The 17,821-nt window shown below is 35.6% G+C and overlaps 1 protein-coding gene across 1 annotated transcript in view; it reads left to right on the forward strand.

Moving 5' to 3' along the window:
* The first annotated feature begins 274 nt into the window (after positions 1–274).
* Positions 275–17,821, forward strand: part of SNX13 (sorting nexin 13) — a 141,191-nt gene continuing 123,644 nt past the window's right edge. Inside the window, exon 1 of the mRNA XM_069462706.1 lies at positions 275–464. Coding sequence (XP_069318807.1) covers positions 453–464 — 12 coding nt within the window. The 5' untranslated portion in view covers positions 275–452. The remainder of the gene's footprint in view (positions 465–17,821) is intronic.

Below are 17,821 nucleotides of genomic sequence, written 5' to 3' on the forward strand. Positions count from 1 at the left end.
TGGCGGACGGGCAGCCCCCGCGGACGCGCGCACCGGCTTCCAGGAGATTCCGGCGCGGGAGCCTCTCTCCACTCCCTGCAGTCCCAGGTTGGCTCCAGAGCCCAGCCCCAGAGGCCTCGCAGTCGGCGCCGAGTGGGCCTCTGAGCGACCGCCCCCGCTTCTCCGCGCGCCGGCGCTGTGGAGACGGTCACGAGACGCCGGCAGCTCTTGCGCCCGCCAATGGGAGCGCACGTCGCGGGGAGACGCGGACGTCGCTCTTCCAAGATGGCGGCGCGTCCGTCGCTAGCAGCCGGGCAGGGGGGAAGCCAGCAAAGCCGAGTAAAGCCGCCGCCCGGGAGAGGACTGAAGGAGCAGTTGCCGCCGTTGGCGGCGACTCGGGCAGTTTTCGCTGCTGCTACGGCTGTTGCCATGCGGCGAGGCTAGGGAGGACCTCACTTCCCCGAGGTGTAATAATGTTAACAGAGGTAAGCGGCGACGGCGGCCAGTGTTTACCTGTGAAATGGGGAAGGGGCCGACGCCAGCCCGTCAGAGAGCATCATTTTTCTGGCCCGCGGGCCGACCCTGCGCCCCGGGCCCCAGGGCCCGAGGAGCAATGGGGATTCTACAAGTGCCCCCAGAGTAGGAGCTGTGCTGACTCAACAGAGTCCCACCACCTCCCGCTGCCGGTGCCTCGCCTTTCGCAGTTGCCACTTGCCAGTCGCCCCTGGCACTGGTCTCCCTCCTGCTATCGCTACCTCCTAAGTCATCGCTCCCTTCGTGGTGTCCCCTTACACGCTGCTCTGTGGCAGCGTTGGCCTCGCTTCGTTGCCGCTGGTTCCTGTTCCCCTACGGGTTGTCCAAGGTCTCCCTTCCCCGATCCCTGGGCTCCAGGGCCCTCCACCTCTGAGTTTGGTCAGCATCCTAGGTTTATCGCTCGGCCATACCGGTTTGTTTCCCACCCTCTACTTTGACTGCTTTCGTGAAGTGGACCTTTTTCCTCAAGCTACACTTGGATGGCTCAGTTATATCAACCCCCTCCCCCACACCCCATCACCTTTCTCTGAAATCGTGGCCATCACAAAGTTCAGTTTAGCATTTACCTTCTTGATTTGTGTATGCCCCCCTTGCTACTCTCTGTGGAACAGTTTCTTTCTTTCTTTTTTTTGGACCAGAAATGGAAGTAGGGCAACTATGACTAGCCAATCAATTTCCCTTTTCTAGTGCCTAATGTCCATTGCAAAAAGCAGACTTTTGAAGAAGTAGAGTTTGCCTTTACTAGCAATAGTTTAAGGGGAAGAACTGAATTGGTGCAACTAGGTACTTGACCCAAGTTGACGCAGTTATGTGCAGTGGCATATGCAGGTGTCATTGAACATAAAATACTGAAGTTTGTGGATCTAATGAAATATCTTTTTAGAAGCCATTCACTTTAAGTACTGTGAGGATCCTGATGTCAGGGCTGATTTTAAGCATGTTTGTGGGCTGAACTGAGGATAGGAAATGGTTTTAATGGGCAATGGGAAGTATTCCTACGTAGGTCAAAAATAAAATAAAAACATTTGTAGATGAGTGGCTTTTATTGTGTGAAATGTGGTGATGAAGGGCGTACTTGCCTTTCTAAGTCCTTGGAACTTGATTTACTTTGACGAACTTACCTAAGCACAGAGCCTGGCATATGATGTGTCTGGTAAATACTTATTGGTTGATTTTACTTCTGAAATATTTCTAGTAGTTTGAAACTCACTTTATATTTCTAGATTCTGCAGATTTATCATTCCTGGAGTTAATTTAATTCTTGGAGAATTCTATGGTTACACCATAAGCTTCTGTTGTCATTACCAGTATTAGATTAAAAAATAAAAGACGTAAGTGGTAGAAGTTCTGTTTTTGCCTTAAGTCTGATATTTTGGTAGGAACAATTAGCTTTGTAAGTTTTCAGTGGTAATGTATCATATTTTCTGAGATGATCTTTTGATTAAACTTGGCTTAGCTTAGCATGTTTTAATATTTTCACATGAACTCATTGGTGTCTGCTAGTAAAATGATAGTGTCTTGATTTGGAAAGAACTTTGTGAGCGTCTGTATTTTATTTTTTATTTTTAGCTTCTGTATTTAAATGTAATTTCATGTTTCAGTGAAATATTTTAAATAGTCAATGATAGTATAAAGTAGGCTGTACTTTAGTGCTTTGTGTGCATACACTGTACAGCTTGTCAGTGTTAAAGCCAGATTCCAACCGTAGCAGTTGCTAGCTAGCCCATTCTACTAACTGCTGCTCTGGATTGCCTCTCCAAAGAAAGGGCCAGATTAGATTATTCTTGGATCTTATCTATGGTTTTTAGTAGTTGTTTTATAGATTAGGAAACTGAAGTCCAGAGACTGGTCCGAGGTCAATTATTAGTGACAAGTTGAAACTGGAATCTCATTTCCTAACTCTCAGTACAGAACTCTTGACCATTTTGCTTAGCTGCCTCTCAATGAGTAGTTTTGAGCTCTCTTCATAGATTTTAAAACATACTACTTCCTTGTCTGAATATTATCAATAAACTGAAAATTATCTTTACTTGAGAAAGACTTTTTGCTTTACCTTAGTTTTTTTCCCTTTTTTAAAAACAAGTCTTCTAATAAGCCTTGTAAAATAATCCTATTTTGAAATATTTTAGATATAAAATTTCACTCAGTATTGATTACTAAAAAAATAATGTGAGACTTTTTACTGCATCTGTTAGTGCTAACTTAAGTCAGCAGGTTTTAGGGGATGTGATTTAATTCATGTTAGCTCTCAAAATGTATGCTATGCTATAAAAATTCTCCTGTCTTTATATTAGTTATACTCAGCAAACATTTACTGTGCCCAGAAGGTGGTGAATCATACCATGTGCTTGGTTTCTTTACATCTCAGCATTGAGGAAGGTAATATTATCTCCATTAGCCAATGAGAAAATGGGCTGAGACAGTTAAAATAGCTTGCTTAAAATCATGTAACAGGTGGGGGAGCCAGGAATCACACCTAGGTCCTCTTATTCCAAATTATGTGCTGTTTTTGTGGCTTAGTGTGGAGTACATCATTAATTTTCTTTGTAGCTGATATCATCAGTGTACTATTTTTAGTTTTTTTTTTTTTAACCAAGGTGGGGATACTAAGTATGTAGATACATAATGATAACAGTAATGATAAATGTTCATATGAAACTTTTCAGTTTTGCATTTTGTCAAATACATCTTTAATTGAAACCTTTTCAGAAACGAAAAACCACGAAAGTAATCAATTAAGGGGTATTTTAAGTTGAGCTAAAAGGGAAAATCATTCAATTGAGCACATTAATGTGTACATTGAATTTTGAAACCTTGAAATGTGATAGATTAGTTTGAATTGAAAATACAGCCCCAGTTATATGGTTCTCAGTTTAACCTTTTTCACCTCAATTTGTTTTATTTTTATCCTAAATACAATTGAATTATTTAAAAGACTTGCTAGTTATATTTGTGTGTGTTTTTTGCATTTTCCCTACAGGGATGATACATATTATTTTTAATGTCCAGTTAGTTTTTTTTCCTTCTACTGTCTTTTTTCCTTTTAGGACTTCCGCCTCCTAAGGTTCCTGCTACCCCATTTGGCAAAAAATTTGTCATGGTATATGTGAAAACTATTTGTTTAGTACCCACCTACTCACCCTCCATCCTATCCTATCCTATCCTATCCTATCCCATCCCCTCCTCTCCTCTCCTCTGCTCTGCTCTGCTCTTCTCTTCTCTTCTTTTTTTCTTTTCTTTTTTACTGACAAACTTCATATACCAAAATTAGGGAACGAGATGTTTGTTTACTTTAGAGTTTGTTTTAATTAATCTGAATTTTCACAGCATTAGAGTATAATGAAATATCTATCAGTGAGTTTTCATTAAACGCACTTTTAAACTTGATATTTCAAAAGCTATTAGGATTATGATTCTGAGAATTTATTATTACAGATAACTAAATGTGTAGATGCAGGAAAATGTGCTAAATTCTTTCCAGTCCTGTGGCATTCCCTGGAGGTCATTTTTGCATAAAAACCAATTATCAGCCTGTTGTCACTTGTCCTGTGCTTGTAAAAATAGTGAATAAAAATTGTAGTTATTTAAAGTTGTTAGTTGTGTGGGTTTTTTGTAAATGTGACATTAACTGAATGTTAAATAGAAATAGTTTATGTTGTTACTTTTATCCAAATTTATTGTTTTTAGATGTTAACACTAATTCTTGATTTTGAGGTTAACAGATACAGATGGGAAAAGGCTTAAACTGTAGTACTTTTAGAGGTTCCAGGTTAATAGTTGTTAAGGAAGTAAAAGGTTTTGTGATTCAAATAAATTTGGAGGATATTTGCCTAAAGAAAGTTAAATAGGTTTCTTCTTTGTAGGACTTCCTGTAGCTTTTGATAGGTGATTTACTTTCAAAGAAGGTGACAGAATTTGCAGCATATTGCAAAGTTGTTTAACCATAGATATTAATAGAATTTCTTGTATTTCACTTAGGGAAATCCTGAGATGTAGTGATGAGTTGTGCTTTAAGGAAGGGTCTCTGAACTTCTAGGGCTCATTTTGAACACACACACATAGTTGTCTTACCTATTAGGTGCTAAGTAAAATATTATGACTTGCTTTTGTTGATTAATATATTTGTAATAGAAATACTCTTGGAATGGATAATTCTTAAAATATATAAGCAATTTCTTTATCGATTAATGACATTGTAAAGGCTACTGACCAGAACAAGAACTCCACAGGTCCATTGACATTCAGAGGGTGTTAAGAGGTAGGAAAGGGATTTTATAAGGGGACAGTGGAAGGACATCACTATTTAGAATGAATCTGGTTTGCCACTCTACACACAGCATTATTTAGTGTCTTTGGACAAGCCAATGTGAATATTGCTAACCATTTTTCAAGAATTTTTGTTTTTCTTTTTTTATTAATATTTTTAACTGACAGTCATTTGTATACATTTATGGGGTACAGTGTGATGTTTTGAAATATGTGTACAGTGTGGAATGATAACATATACATCACTTCACTTAATCATTTTTTGTGGTGGGACATTAGAATTTACTATCTTAGTTATTTTAAAATATAAATTATTGATAGCAGTCTCCCACTAGTTAATTGAGCTCAAAATTTCTTTCTCCCGTCTATCTGGAACTTTGTACTGTTTGACTAATAATTCCCCATCCCTCCCACCACCCCAACCTCCCAGCCTCTGGTAATCATTCTACTCTCTACTTCTATGAGTTCAACTTTTTTAGATTCCACATATAAATGAGATCATGTAGTATTTTGTCATTCTGTGCCTGGCTTATTTCCCTTAGCATGATGTCCTCCATATTCATTCATATTGTAGCAAATGACAGAATTAAATAAATAAAAGAATTTCCTTCTTTTAAAAGCCTGATTAATATTCCATTGTGGATATATACACCATCTTTTCTTTATCTGTTCAACCACTGATGGACAATTTAGGTTGATTCTGTATCTTAGATATTGTGAATAATGCTGCAGTGAATATGAGAATGTAGATATCCTTTTGACATATTGAGTTTCATTCTTTGGATATATACCCAGAAATGGAATTGTATGGTAGTTCTATTTTTAGTTTTTTGAGGAACCTACATCTCTGCATCCATGCCAACATTTATCTTTTATTTTTGAGTATAGCCATTCTAACAGGTGTGAGGTGATATTTCATTGTGGTTGTAATTGGCATTTTCCTAATGGTTAGTGAGGCTGAGCAGTTTTTCATGTACCTGTTGGCTGTATGTGTGTCTTCTTTTGAGAAATGTGTGTTCAGGTCCTTTGCCCGTTTTTTTAAACGGTTTATTTGTTTTCTTGTAATTGTTTGAGTTCTGTATATATTTTGGATGTTAACTTCTTATCAGATGTATGGTTTGTAAATATTTTCTACCATTCTGTGGGGTGTCTCTATTTTTAATAGACAAATAAGAATTGTGTATATTTTCAAGAATTTGTATTATTTCTATTTGTTGATTCCAAGTTTTCAGAGGGTTATAAATGAATTTGTATTCATTAAGTAATTATTTTCACATTTTATTAATTCCACACACATACACCTGTTGTTTGACACTTCTGATCATTAGCCAGCTAGGTAGTATTACTGTATATGCATAGTTGATAAAATTGCAAACAAAAGCAAATATAGGTGATATTTTAGTTAAGCCTTACAACTTAGATAAATATATGTCTAACATTAGGCATTTTGAAATATTAAAAGATTTTTATACTTCCATAAGTATCCTTGGAAATCCTAAGTAGATAGATAACAGCATAAAAGACTCTAAAGCATTCAGATGAATTGTTCTAAAGTTTATTGACCAGTTTTCCATAGAAATTGATAAAGGATAGTTTCTTTGCTAGTCTACTGTGCATATTTTATTGTTTGTGATTAAGAGTGTTGCACCATTGCTGCAGATTTATATTTTTTTTTAATTTTTTTTTTTTTTTTTGAGACAGAGTCTTGCTCTGTTGCCCGGGCTAGAGTGCTGTGATGTCAGCCTAGCTCACAGCAACCTCAAACTCCTGGGCTTAAGCAATCCTTCTGCCTCAGCCTCCTGAGTAGCTGGGACTACAGGCATGTGCCACCATGCCCGGCTAATTTTTCTATATATATATATATGTATATATATATATATTTTAGCTGTCCATATAATTTCTTTCTATTTTTAGTAGAGACAGGGTCTCTTTCTTGCTCAGGCTGGTCTCGAACTCCTGACCTCAAGCGATCTTCCTGCCTTAGCCTCCCAGATTGCCTGGCCTACAGTTTTTTTAAATTTCAAAATGTTAATACATATGTTTTTGTTCCATGGATACCTTGTATAATGCTTAAGTCAGGGCTTTTGGTGTGCCCATCACCAAAATAATGTTCCTGGTATCCAATAGGTAAGTTTTTGTCCCATACCTCTCCTCCCACGCTTCCCTCTTCATGGTTTTCAATGACCTTTATATCTCTTTGTGCCTGTGTGTACCCGTTGTTTAGCTCCCACTTATTTGTGCAGTGTTTGGTTTTCCATTTCTGAGATACTTTACTTAGGATAATGGTTTCCAGTTCCATCCAAGTTGCTGCAAATGATATTATTTCACTCCTTTTTTATGGCCAATAGTACTCCATGGGGGGTGTGTGTGTGTGTATATACACACCGCATTTACTTTATCCACTGGTGAATTGATGGACACTTATGTTGGTTCCATTTGTGTGTGTGCGTGTGTGTGTGTATACACACCACATTTACTTTATCCACTGGTGAATTGATGGACACCTGTGTTGTTTCCATTTGTTGCAATTGTGAATTGTGCTGTGATAAACATTCGAATGCAGATGTCTTTTTTATAAAGTGATTTCTTTTCTTTTGGGTAGGTACCCAGTAGTGGGACTGCTGGATTGAATGATAGGTCTACATTTATTTCTTTGAGGAATCTCCGTACTGTTTTCCATAGAGGCTGTACTAATTTACAGTCCTACCAATTTTATTTGGGGAAATATGAGGTTAAATTTGGGAGTGGAATAGGAAATCAGTAGAAATGTTCGTAGGTTTAAAGATTTATGGCATTTGTATGTTTATTATAGGGCTGTTGCAAAATGTGTGGTTTTTCATATCTTAATGTAATAACTACCAGCATACGCATAGACTTTTGCAGATCATAAAGGGTGCTGTATGTCTTAATTTAATCACATCATTAGATATACTTATGCTTACTTAGGATTTGTATCATTTCTAGTCTAACTATGTAATAAATAGGTTAAGAGAGTTTCCAGTGCTGGCCACTGACTAGGCATTTGATGGCAAAGCTAAGTGACTGTATTAGGATTCTCCAGAGACAAAGAACTGATAGCGATATATATAGAAAAATAGATATATGAGAAGGGATATGTTAGGGGAATTGGTGATTATGGGGGTTGAGAAGTCCTATGAGAGGCCATCAGTAGGCTGGAGACCCTGGAATGCTGGTAGCCTGGCTCAGTCCAAATCTGAAGGCGTCAGAAACAGGGAGGCTGATGATGTAGCTCTCAGTCTGAAGCCAGAGGCCTGAGAACCTGGTGTAAGTCCTAGAATCCAAAGGCTGGGGAGCCTGGAGTTATTGTCCAAGTACTACAGAGGAGGACTATATCCTAGGTCCAGTAGATAGATTGACACATTTGCCTTTTTTCATTTTTGTTCTCTCTGGGCCCTGCCCACATGAAAGGCAGATCTTCCCCACCTAGTCCACACAGACTCTCATGCCAGTCTCCTCTGGAAGCACCCTCACGGACACACTCAAAATAGTGCTTTACTGGGTTTCTAAGTGTTCCTTAATCCAGTCGAGTTGACATCTAAAATTAACTATTACAGGGACTTTACAGCTTTGCCTGAGTGAGGTTCTCAAATTATGGCTTTTTAAATTGTTTTGAAATTCTGTGGTTTCACTGACTATCAAATGCTTCCTTAGTTGTAATCTAAAATTGACTTTCTATTTCAGAGTCAGGTTTAATTTTGATAATATAATACCTTCAATATTTGTAAGGAGAGGGAACTTTGAATTAAAAACAAGGGAACAGCTCTTACACTGTTTTAACACTTTTTTTATTTTTTATTTTTGAGACAGAGTCTTGGTCTGTTGCCTTGGGCCAGAGAGAACAGTGTCATCGTCACAGCTCACAGCAACTTCAAACTAATGGGCCGAAGTGATCCTTCTGCCTCAGCCTCCCGAGTACCTAGGACTACAGGCGCATGCCACCATGCCCGGCTAATTTTTCTATTTTTAGTGGAGACAGGGTCTCACTCTTGCTCGGGCTGGTCTTGAACTCTAGCAATCCTCCCACCTTGGCCTCCCAGAATGCTAGGATTACAGGTGTGAGCCACCCACCGCTCCTGGCCTGTTTAACATTTTAAAAGGTGGTTGAAGTTAAATGAATCAATTGGCTGGAGTCATGATGATGAATACCTGTGTCTATCAACAAATTATACCTTTTATAGTAGTGAGGCAGCATGCAAATGAACCTATGTGTTAAGCATTATAGGAGATGAGTCCTAGCTTTGCCACTTGTTTATGATGAGGGAAGTCATTTGAACTTTCTAAGCTTTCATTTCCTTCGGTGTAAAGTTGCCATAATAGCATCTTTCTAGCTGCTCTTACATTGTTATGAAGATCATGTAAGGTGATGGAGGGTATAACTTTATATTATAGATGGAGGGCATAACTTTATATTATATTATAGTCAGTCATTATACAAATATTAGTAGTTAATACATCAGGTTTCTTCTTTATAGGCCTTGTATTAATAAATTCAAATTGTAAAGCAAAAAATCTGGCTTTTTTGCTTACTATCTTTTTGCGTGGGGGGGTGGGTGGTTCCCCAGGATGTCCCTGACCATTGGTGCAGTTACAGGGGAGGCAGAGAATAGACTAAAAGAAGTAAAAGGAAAAAAAAAAAAATAGACTGAGAGCATGTCTTATAAATTAGTAAATGAGGATAGTTTCTTGTGTGGTTGGTAAACTGATTCCAAAGAATTTCTTTAAGGGAAGTTCCAAAAAACGTTTTGAAAAAGGTGACTTATTTAAGGGTTAGTAGTCATTTGTGTGTACATATTTTGAAACATTTGTGGGAAAGGAAATCTTTTATTACTTTTTAATCAACCCTGGTAAATTCTTAAAAGGAAAAGCTGTTGTTAAGGATAATATTTATAAGGCTTTGGTTGTAACTTGTAATGGAGATTGATTTTTGTGGATTAATTGGTTCACCAAACATGAATATACCTACTTTGTGCTGGGCCCATGCTAATAAGTTCCGGTGCTGAAGTGGTGAGTCAGTTGGGAAACCTGCCCTCAGAAATCACTATTAGGGTTAAATTTAGCTCTGTGCCACTTTGGCCATCTTTTTTCAGAATAAAACAAAAATATGACTAAAGGGTGAACAATTAAGAGGAAGAAAAGGCTAGAGAGTATAATTAAAAGGTAAGTTTGACTTGGATTAGCTTTACAACTCTAGATGAAGCCACTAGTTTGGATGAGATGGCAGCTCTGAAATGAGCTTTCCTAGCACTTGAAGAGTCAGTCCATCTCTACTGCCTATGTTTGCTCTAAGATAAATCACAGTGAGAAGTGAAAAAAAAATAAGAACAGAGAAGACTCTTTAAAGTCTCATTTCAGAGCTCTGTCAATCTTTACCAAAAGATCCTGCTGAATTCTGTAACCCTGGTAAAAGTTATACTTGGTCCCTTGGTCTCCACCTCTACATATTATATTTTTATTTATTTGCTTATTACATGTATTTTCCTAGTAAACTCCTGAGGATGGGGCTCACAGTTGTATTCCTAGAGCCTAAAACAGTTGGACACATAGTAGGCCTCACTAATTATCTGTTGAAAGAATGAATGTTGAATATTCCCTCAGGAAAAATTAAGATAAAAGTGAAAAATTACTTAGACAAAATTGTCTTTGATAAATTTAAACTATCACATTAATTACCTTCAAAGGATTGGTTATTATCTATGTTCAGTAGACATTTTATATATCAGTACACTGTGGTTGAATATTATGTTTAGGATCAATTGGATAAAAAAGTTGAACAGGAGGCTTTTAGTTGGGAATGTAATTCTGTTTTAATTTTTCCTAAAGGGAAAAATCTGATTAGGTTATTATTTTGATGTAACCAATTATAAATGCAAGAAAGATTTGGATTTTAATATTTTGCATTTCTTACTACGTGATGTTTATTATGACTTTGTGAATACTACTTAGAATTTAATTCCTAAATTAGATACACTTAAAGAAAACTGCTTATATTAATAGTACAATAATGCTAATTTTCTTGGCACTTTGTTGAGTGTTTCAGTTTGTATGACCTTTAATGCTTTGAAACTTTGTAAGTATGACTGTAAATTTGGTCATGGATTTCAAAGTTGGAAATTTGAGGAGTACATTTTCAAGGACGGCAGCTGCCTTTCACCCATCTATAATTCCATTGTAGATTCAGAAATAATATGTACTAGAAAAGTTCAATGAAATAATTCTGCTCAGTTCAGCTGTTAAAATTAAACTAGTATAATCATCTATATGTATGTAATACACTTTTGAAGTTAGTATGAAAGGATCATACATGTCAACGGGAATAATCACCATTGTTGACTTATTGCACTGTTTTCTCCAATTTCCTGAGGGATCTTTTTATTGTTCCACATCTGTGGAAAACCAAAGGTGAATCCTACTTTGCTTTTGACCTTAGCCCTGCATTGTTGAAGAGTCCTTGGATGTTACTCCATTTAAACTTGAATTGGTTTTGCTCCGGAAACTCCCGGGCTATTCTTAGCCTAACTGGTTTGGCATAGGAGGGAGTTTTGTGATTCCTTGTATTGTGATTTCTTTTATTTTCAGGCTAGAGTTGTGTGACAACGTACATGTGTGGAGAATGGCCTTTGAATTCACCATCATTTGAAGCTTGGAAATTGTAAAACTGATTGAAGTTGTACAATTTTAGTAGGAGAGTTAAATATGAAATAAAATCTCACCACATTTCTGTTGCCACATAAATTCTAGGCAATAATGGTCTGACTTTAATATGTGATATTATGTATTTTCTAGTGTATTTCTCCAAGCAATGATATTGTACTTTGCAATTTGTTCTTGATTTCTCTTCATGAGTTTGAGATAGCCTCCCCCGCTCTCCGCAGAATTTTTCTCAGCTGAGAAACACTATTGGTGTCTAGTTAGACTGCAACTAACTACTAATATAATCAGCTATTTTTACATTTGATGTTAATTACTAACATCTGATCTTTTTCTTGGGCAGTACCTAAGTGTTCAACCCTTAAAATGTTGCAATAGACTAATCCTGGGAGAAGTCAGGAGAGTAAAAGGAAATGGGATAGAGGGAGTTTGGAGACAATTTGAAGGGTAGAACACAACTAAGATACAGGAAAAGAAACTGAAATAATGTGCTTTACAAATAGTGCGTGTTGGTTATATATAGGTTTTAGAAAAACCAAATAGGCTTGAGAGTACTTTATGATTTGTTAAAACAATGTATTTTATGAACCACAAAGCTCTAGAAGCTAATGCAAAATTTATATGACTAGGAAAGTTAGTGAGATTATCTTTGTACTGGGACTCAGAATGTTAATCATCTTTTTTATATATTTTATCACAAATTGAATATTCCTGATTTCTGAAGAAGGATGTACACTTTTGGTTAAGAGTGATGGCTGGTGTCAGATTATTTGGATTTGAATCTAAGTTTTGTCACTTCAGAGCATCTTGACCTTGGAAAGTTTACTAACCTTTATGAGCTTCAGTTTTTTCATGTGTATGATTTATAAATTAATGGTACGGATCCCATAGGTTTATTATGAGTATTAAGTGAAGTAACTAACACAGGTTGAGTACTGTGCAGTGTTTCTCACGGTAACAATCAATACTAGGCTTTATTATTATTTTCTCTGTTATAAATAGCAAGAAATTTATTTTCAAAACTTAGAATTTAATGTTTGAAGTTGTTTTCATGTTCTGTCTTTGTTTCATTGAAAAAGTTTTAACATGTTAAAGTAATCCTCTTTGACCTAGGATGATCTAATTCTTTCTTTACTTTGTATCTCAGTTTTTACTAACTTTCTAATTTTGTATTGCATTTCCAAAGCGAATACTAAGAGCAGGGTTTAGGTTGAATTTCAGGAGGAGGAAATCCAGAGGGATAACACCTTTACAATATGAATTGGTCATAGCCAGAAATTTTGGCTAACCTGTGTTTCTTCTGGTCACTAAAGCTTTTACTGTAGACGAAATGAAAGGGAAAAATTGTAGTACTCTTCCATGTTATGCTTTAAAAATGCCATTATTGTACAGTTTTCTGACATGGGAAGTACTAGGATTCTTGTCAGTTTGGCAAAGTTTTATGTAAAGTGGCTCTAAATTTATATAACCTCTTCTATTGAATTGTTTGTCTCATAGGGAGGAGAAAGGTAAGGAATGCTAAAATCCTTTTTTTAAAAAAAATTATGTAGTTGCCTTCATTGGTATTTATAGTACTGTACAGTAGGTTAAGAAAAGGACTAAGGCTAAACTATTACAAATAAAATTTGAACTCATATAAAGCTAAATTATGGGTACTAAGCATATAAATAATTTCATCCCTTTATACAATTGCTTATCTGGGTTCATGTAATGATACAACAAACTGTTATACTTAAGGAGTGGGATGTTCCTGTTACAGTAGCAGTTTACTTGGAGATTATGCCATCAAGGTCCTTTGTGGGTGAATCTGTATCTGTCTCTATTTTCCTTTTTATACTTCTTTTTTTCTTTCTTGTCACTGTTGCTTTGTGTATGTGTTGATTTCCCGGCCCCACCCTGCCTTCTGTCTTTATTATTGTCTTCTGTGACTAGGTCTGCAGTGTGCTCCTTCTCTCAGGGTTTTCTCCCCAACCTTTACCCTTTCCTTTTCCTCTCAAATAAATTGAAAAGATCACAGTAGAAAATTTAACTTTTATTTTTTATGTTATACTTGAGTTATGCGTTTAAAAATATTTTTCATTGTTAATTTAAAAGGTGAAATAATAGAATGGTTTGTATATTTTTTCTTAAACAGTCCAGACCTGTGTAATTTCCTTGTATGATTCTTATGTGAATTTATCTTGATTAAAATGACACATTTCATCTGTGAGTTAAATGAACACTGTTAGGCTTATTTGTTATTGTGAATTAAGAGGATCTTGTAGTACTTTGAGATTCAGGACTATGGTTCCGATATTGAGTTGTTACTGTACAGCCCTCAGGATTGGGAAGGAAATTTATCTGAGTCTGTGCTAACTCTAGAACATACCCGAAAGTTATCTTAATACCTACAAAATCTATATCAGATTCCTAAACAGTATCCAGGACTGTTAGTGTCAGGTTAGTTACTTCTGTTTTTTCTGATAATCAAATTTTTTGAATCTTAATAAATCACTTTTATTTAATTATTTAGATACTGTGTGCAGAATTTTTCCCACCCCCGCCTTTGTAAAAACCTACTTGAGATTAAGTGTAAAATAATGGCTTAAGAACATGTTCAGTTCATTTTAAACCAAGCTCAGTTAATGCTTCAGTTTTATCATTTAGCTGTTTTTTCATCTGTAGAGTAGTGTTAGTCATATAACATGTCATAGAGTTGTGAGGTAGACATATTTAAATAGGTTAGCTAAGGTCCTAGCCCATTGTAAGCACTTAATATTTTTTTTTTTTTTTTTTTTTGAGACAGAGTCTCACTCTGTTGCCCAGGCTAGAGTGAGTGCCGTGGCATCAGCCTAGCTCATAGCAACCTCAAACTCCTGAGCTCAAGCAATCCTCCTGCCTCAGCCTCCCGAGTAGCTGGGACTACAGGCATGTACCACCATGCCCGGCTAATTTTTTCTATATATATTTTTAGCTGTCCATATAATTTCTTTCTATTTTTTTTTAGTAGAGATGGGGTCTCGCTCTTGCTCAGGCTGGTCTCGAACTCCTGAGCTCAAAGGATCCGCCCACCTCGGCCTCCCAGAGTGCTAGGATTACAGGCGTGAGCCACCGCGCCCGGCCCTATTTTTTTATATTTAACATTTTTTTTTTTTTTTGGAGACGAGATCTCACTATGTTGCGTAGGCTGGCCTTGAACTCCTGGGCTCAAGCAATCCTCCCACCTCAGCCCTAGTAGCTGGGACTATAGTTGCCCACCACTGTGCCTGGTTTAGTAAACACTTAATAAGTGATGGCCTCTGTTGTTTTAGAGGGTGCTCCTTTTCATAAGAAAGAAGCAAAGAGTTAGAAGGTTGGTGACAGTTCAGTGTTACGCTGTGCATTGAGGATCTAGCTTTTTCTACTGTGATGGGTTTGTGTTATTTTTATTTCTCTTTGGATTATATTATGGGGAAAAGCAGAAGTTCAATGTCGTACATATTGGGACTTTTATTCTTCTATTGTTATAGTCCTGCATGTGTGAGGGATAAACAGGGGAGGTGGGGGAGGCCTGTTTTATCTTGTTTTTGCACCAATGAATTTCTGTGATAAGTTTTGTGTACTTCAGTAGAGGAATACTTTTGTGGTTGGAAATTTTCTTATGTATAAACTAAATTTATTCTTTCTAATTCAGTTATGTTAAAGGAACTTAAGGTGACTTTCCATGTAACTGAGCTTATTTTTCTGTATGAGATAATGATAGAGAATGGTCTGGATGTTTGAAGATCTTTTAAGTACTATAATGTGGCTCAAATAGAGTGGATAGGCAGTAGACGACAGATTGTTGGGTTAGAAATTATGTCTAAATCATACCTTTTAGTTTAGTGTCATAGTGACAGGGAATCTAAAGAGAACCAGAGTATCTATTGAAAAACCTGGACAGTCAAGAAGATTTTAATTTTCTTTTTGATGTTTTTTTCCTTGCCTTGAAACATATAGTGGAATGATGCTCCCTTCCGTGTCAAAATATTTCTATAGTTATTTCAAGAAACATAGTATATCAATACTCTTTCCATTATTCAGGGAGAGTTTTTAAAATAATTGATTTAAATACAATTTAAAAAATCATTTTTGTTGTTAGATGTTTTATAAGAAATAATTTTAATAGTTTAATATTGCTAAGATATTAAAATTATTAGCAACATAATTTTTAAACTTTTGCAATCTCATATAATGTTGGTGGAAATCCAGCTTTTTTTTCTTTATCCACATGTATTAACCCTGTGAGGGAGTGTGATACCTTGTTAGAGATCTTATCGTTGTAATTCAAAAGCTTGTTTTGGTTGTTTGTCTTGGCCTTGAGTAGATTATACAGGGGTATCATTTCTTCATGTAGACATTCACAGCTAATTATTTTTCTTTTTCAAATGAAGATGGCTTTTTTGAGGTGTCATTTTAAAAATCATGCTTATAAAAGTTTGAAATGTAAAGTTAAATGGAAAGAAAATATTAATCACTCATAATTTCATCATCCAGAATAACCACAATTAACATTTCCTATCTTTTCTTCCTTTATGAAAATATTCACAATGAAGAAAAGAAAAAAATAAAGAAATAGAATGAAAATTATTTTATAAATTTTACCTATAAAATAAATATAAAAAATTTCCTATCTTTAATATTTTGTTTTATATGTGTTAAAAATGGGATCATATGTATACAAATTTGTAACCTCCTGTCTTAGATTTATAGAATAATTTTACTTATGAATATTCATGTAAAACTTATAAATAAAATAGATTAATGTCAGATTGTACATTAAAGGAAGAATATGCTACACAATTGAGATTTATTACAGATGATAATCATGAGATGGCTCATTATTGGAAATATGCTAATATAACATATCTTTATTAATTGGTCAGTGGAGAAAAAAATTTCAAAGTATTAAATGCGAAGGTGTTTGATGAAATTCAGCTTCTATTTCTATTGAATATATTTAATCAAATAGGACTAGATGAATACTTGACTAAAAATTGTATGTCAGTACAAATGTCAATAGCCATACTTTATACTTTTGAATGTTTTATTTAGCTTATTAAAACAAATTTGACTTATAATTTTTCCTCTTTGCCTATTAGGTAAAAATTGTATTCTTGCTTTAAAATTTTGGATTTTTTTGATTGCAGATAGAGTTGATAATTTTTCCCTATGCTTATTAGCCATTTGTAGTTCCTGTTTTGAATTGCTGTTCCTATCCTATTTTTATTTTGGAGTATTGGTTTATTAATGATTTATAAACAACTGTTTACTCATGGATTTTAATCTTTTGTTGTATATGGTACACATATTTTTAAAAGTACATATATGCTTTATGGTTTTATTTTGCTATTAAGAAGAAATTAATTTTATGTTGTCAAATATGTCAATCCTTTCCTACAGATTTTGCTGTTTTAAAAAAGACCTTTCCCAGCCCTGGATAATACAACTATTTATCCTGTTTTTTTTTTTTTTTTTTTTGTCAGAATTTCCAAGCTATTTTCTACATATTATTTGTGTTTTTGTGAGGTGTTTTGTAGGGGAAAAACTACTCATGATAATTTAAATTAACTTTTTATAGTGCAAACGTTTAAAAATACAGAAACTCTGAAAAAAAAATATTACTAGCACACATATACAATAACTTGGATTTGTTAAAATTGAGTCATATTTGCTTTCTGTGTTGTTATAGCTCCACTATTTTAAGATTTCATTGCAGATATTATGTCATTTCTCCTCAAAATATTTCTTTTATGAATCTCCCAGAACTAAGGATTTTTTTAAAAAAACATAGCCACAGCATTATCGTCACACCTAATAAAATTGACAGTAATTCCCTATTATCATCTAATATTCAGTGTATTCAAATTTTCCTACTTTGAACCAGAGTCTAATCCAGTAATGTGATTGTTATGTCTCGTTAATAGAGAATAATCTCCTTGTTTGTTTTCCTTCTCTTCTTTTCCTTTTTCTCCTCTTGTTTTTACTCCTTTTCCTCCTCTTTTTCCTCTTCCTCTTCATTGTTGTGAGGAATTGTCCTGTGTATTGAGGATAGTTAGCAACATCTCTGTCCTTTATGATAGCACGACCCTTCCCAAGTTGTGATAACCCCCCAAAATCTCTCCATACATTGCCAAATGTCTTGTGGGGGGCAAAATTGCCTCTGGCTGAGAACCAGTGTGCTAAAGGTGTAGTACCTTATTTTTTTAAAATATTTATTTTTAGAATTGTTTTGTCTTGAATCTGTTTTGTTCCCTTGATCTGTATGTCTGTCTGTTAGCTTATTCTGCTTATGTATTTTACTTCTCTATGTTGTTTAACTACTAAGTAGTAATTTGAATGCTAGACAATTCACATACCATACCATTCACCCAAT

Source organism: Eulemur rufifrons, chromosome 29 (genome assembly GCF_041146395.1).
Source record: "Eulemur rufifrons isolate Redbay chromosome 29, OSU_ERuf_1, whole genome shotgun sequence".
Lineage (NCBI taxonomy): Eukaryota > Metazoa > Chordata > Mammalia > Primates > Lemuridae > Eulemur > Eulemur rufifrons.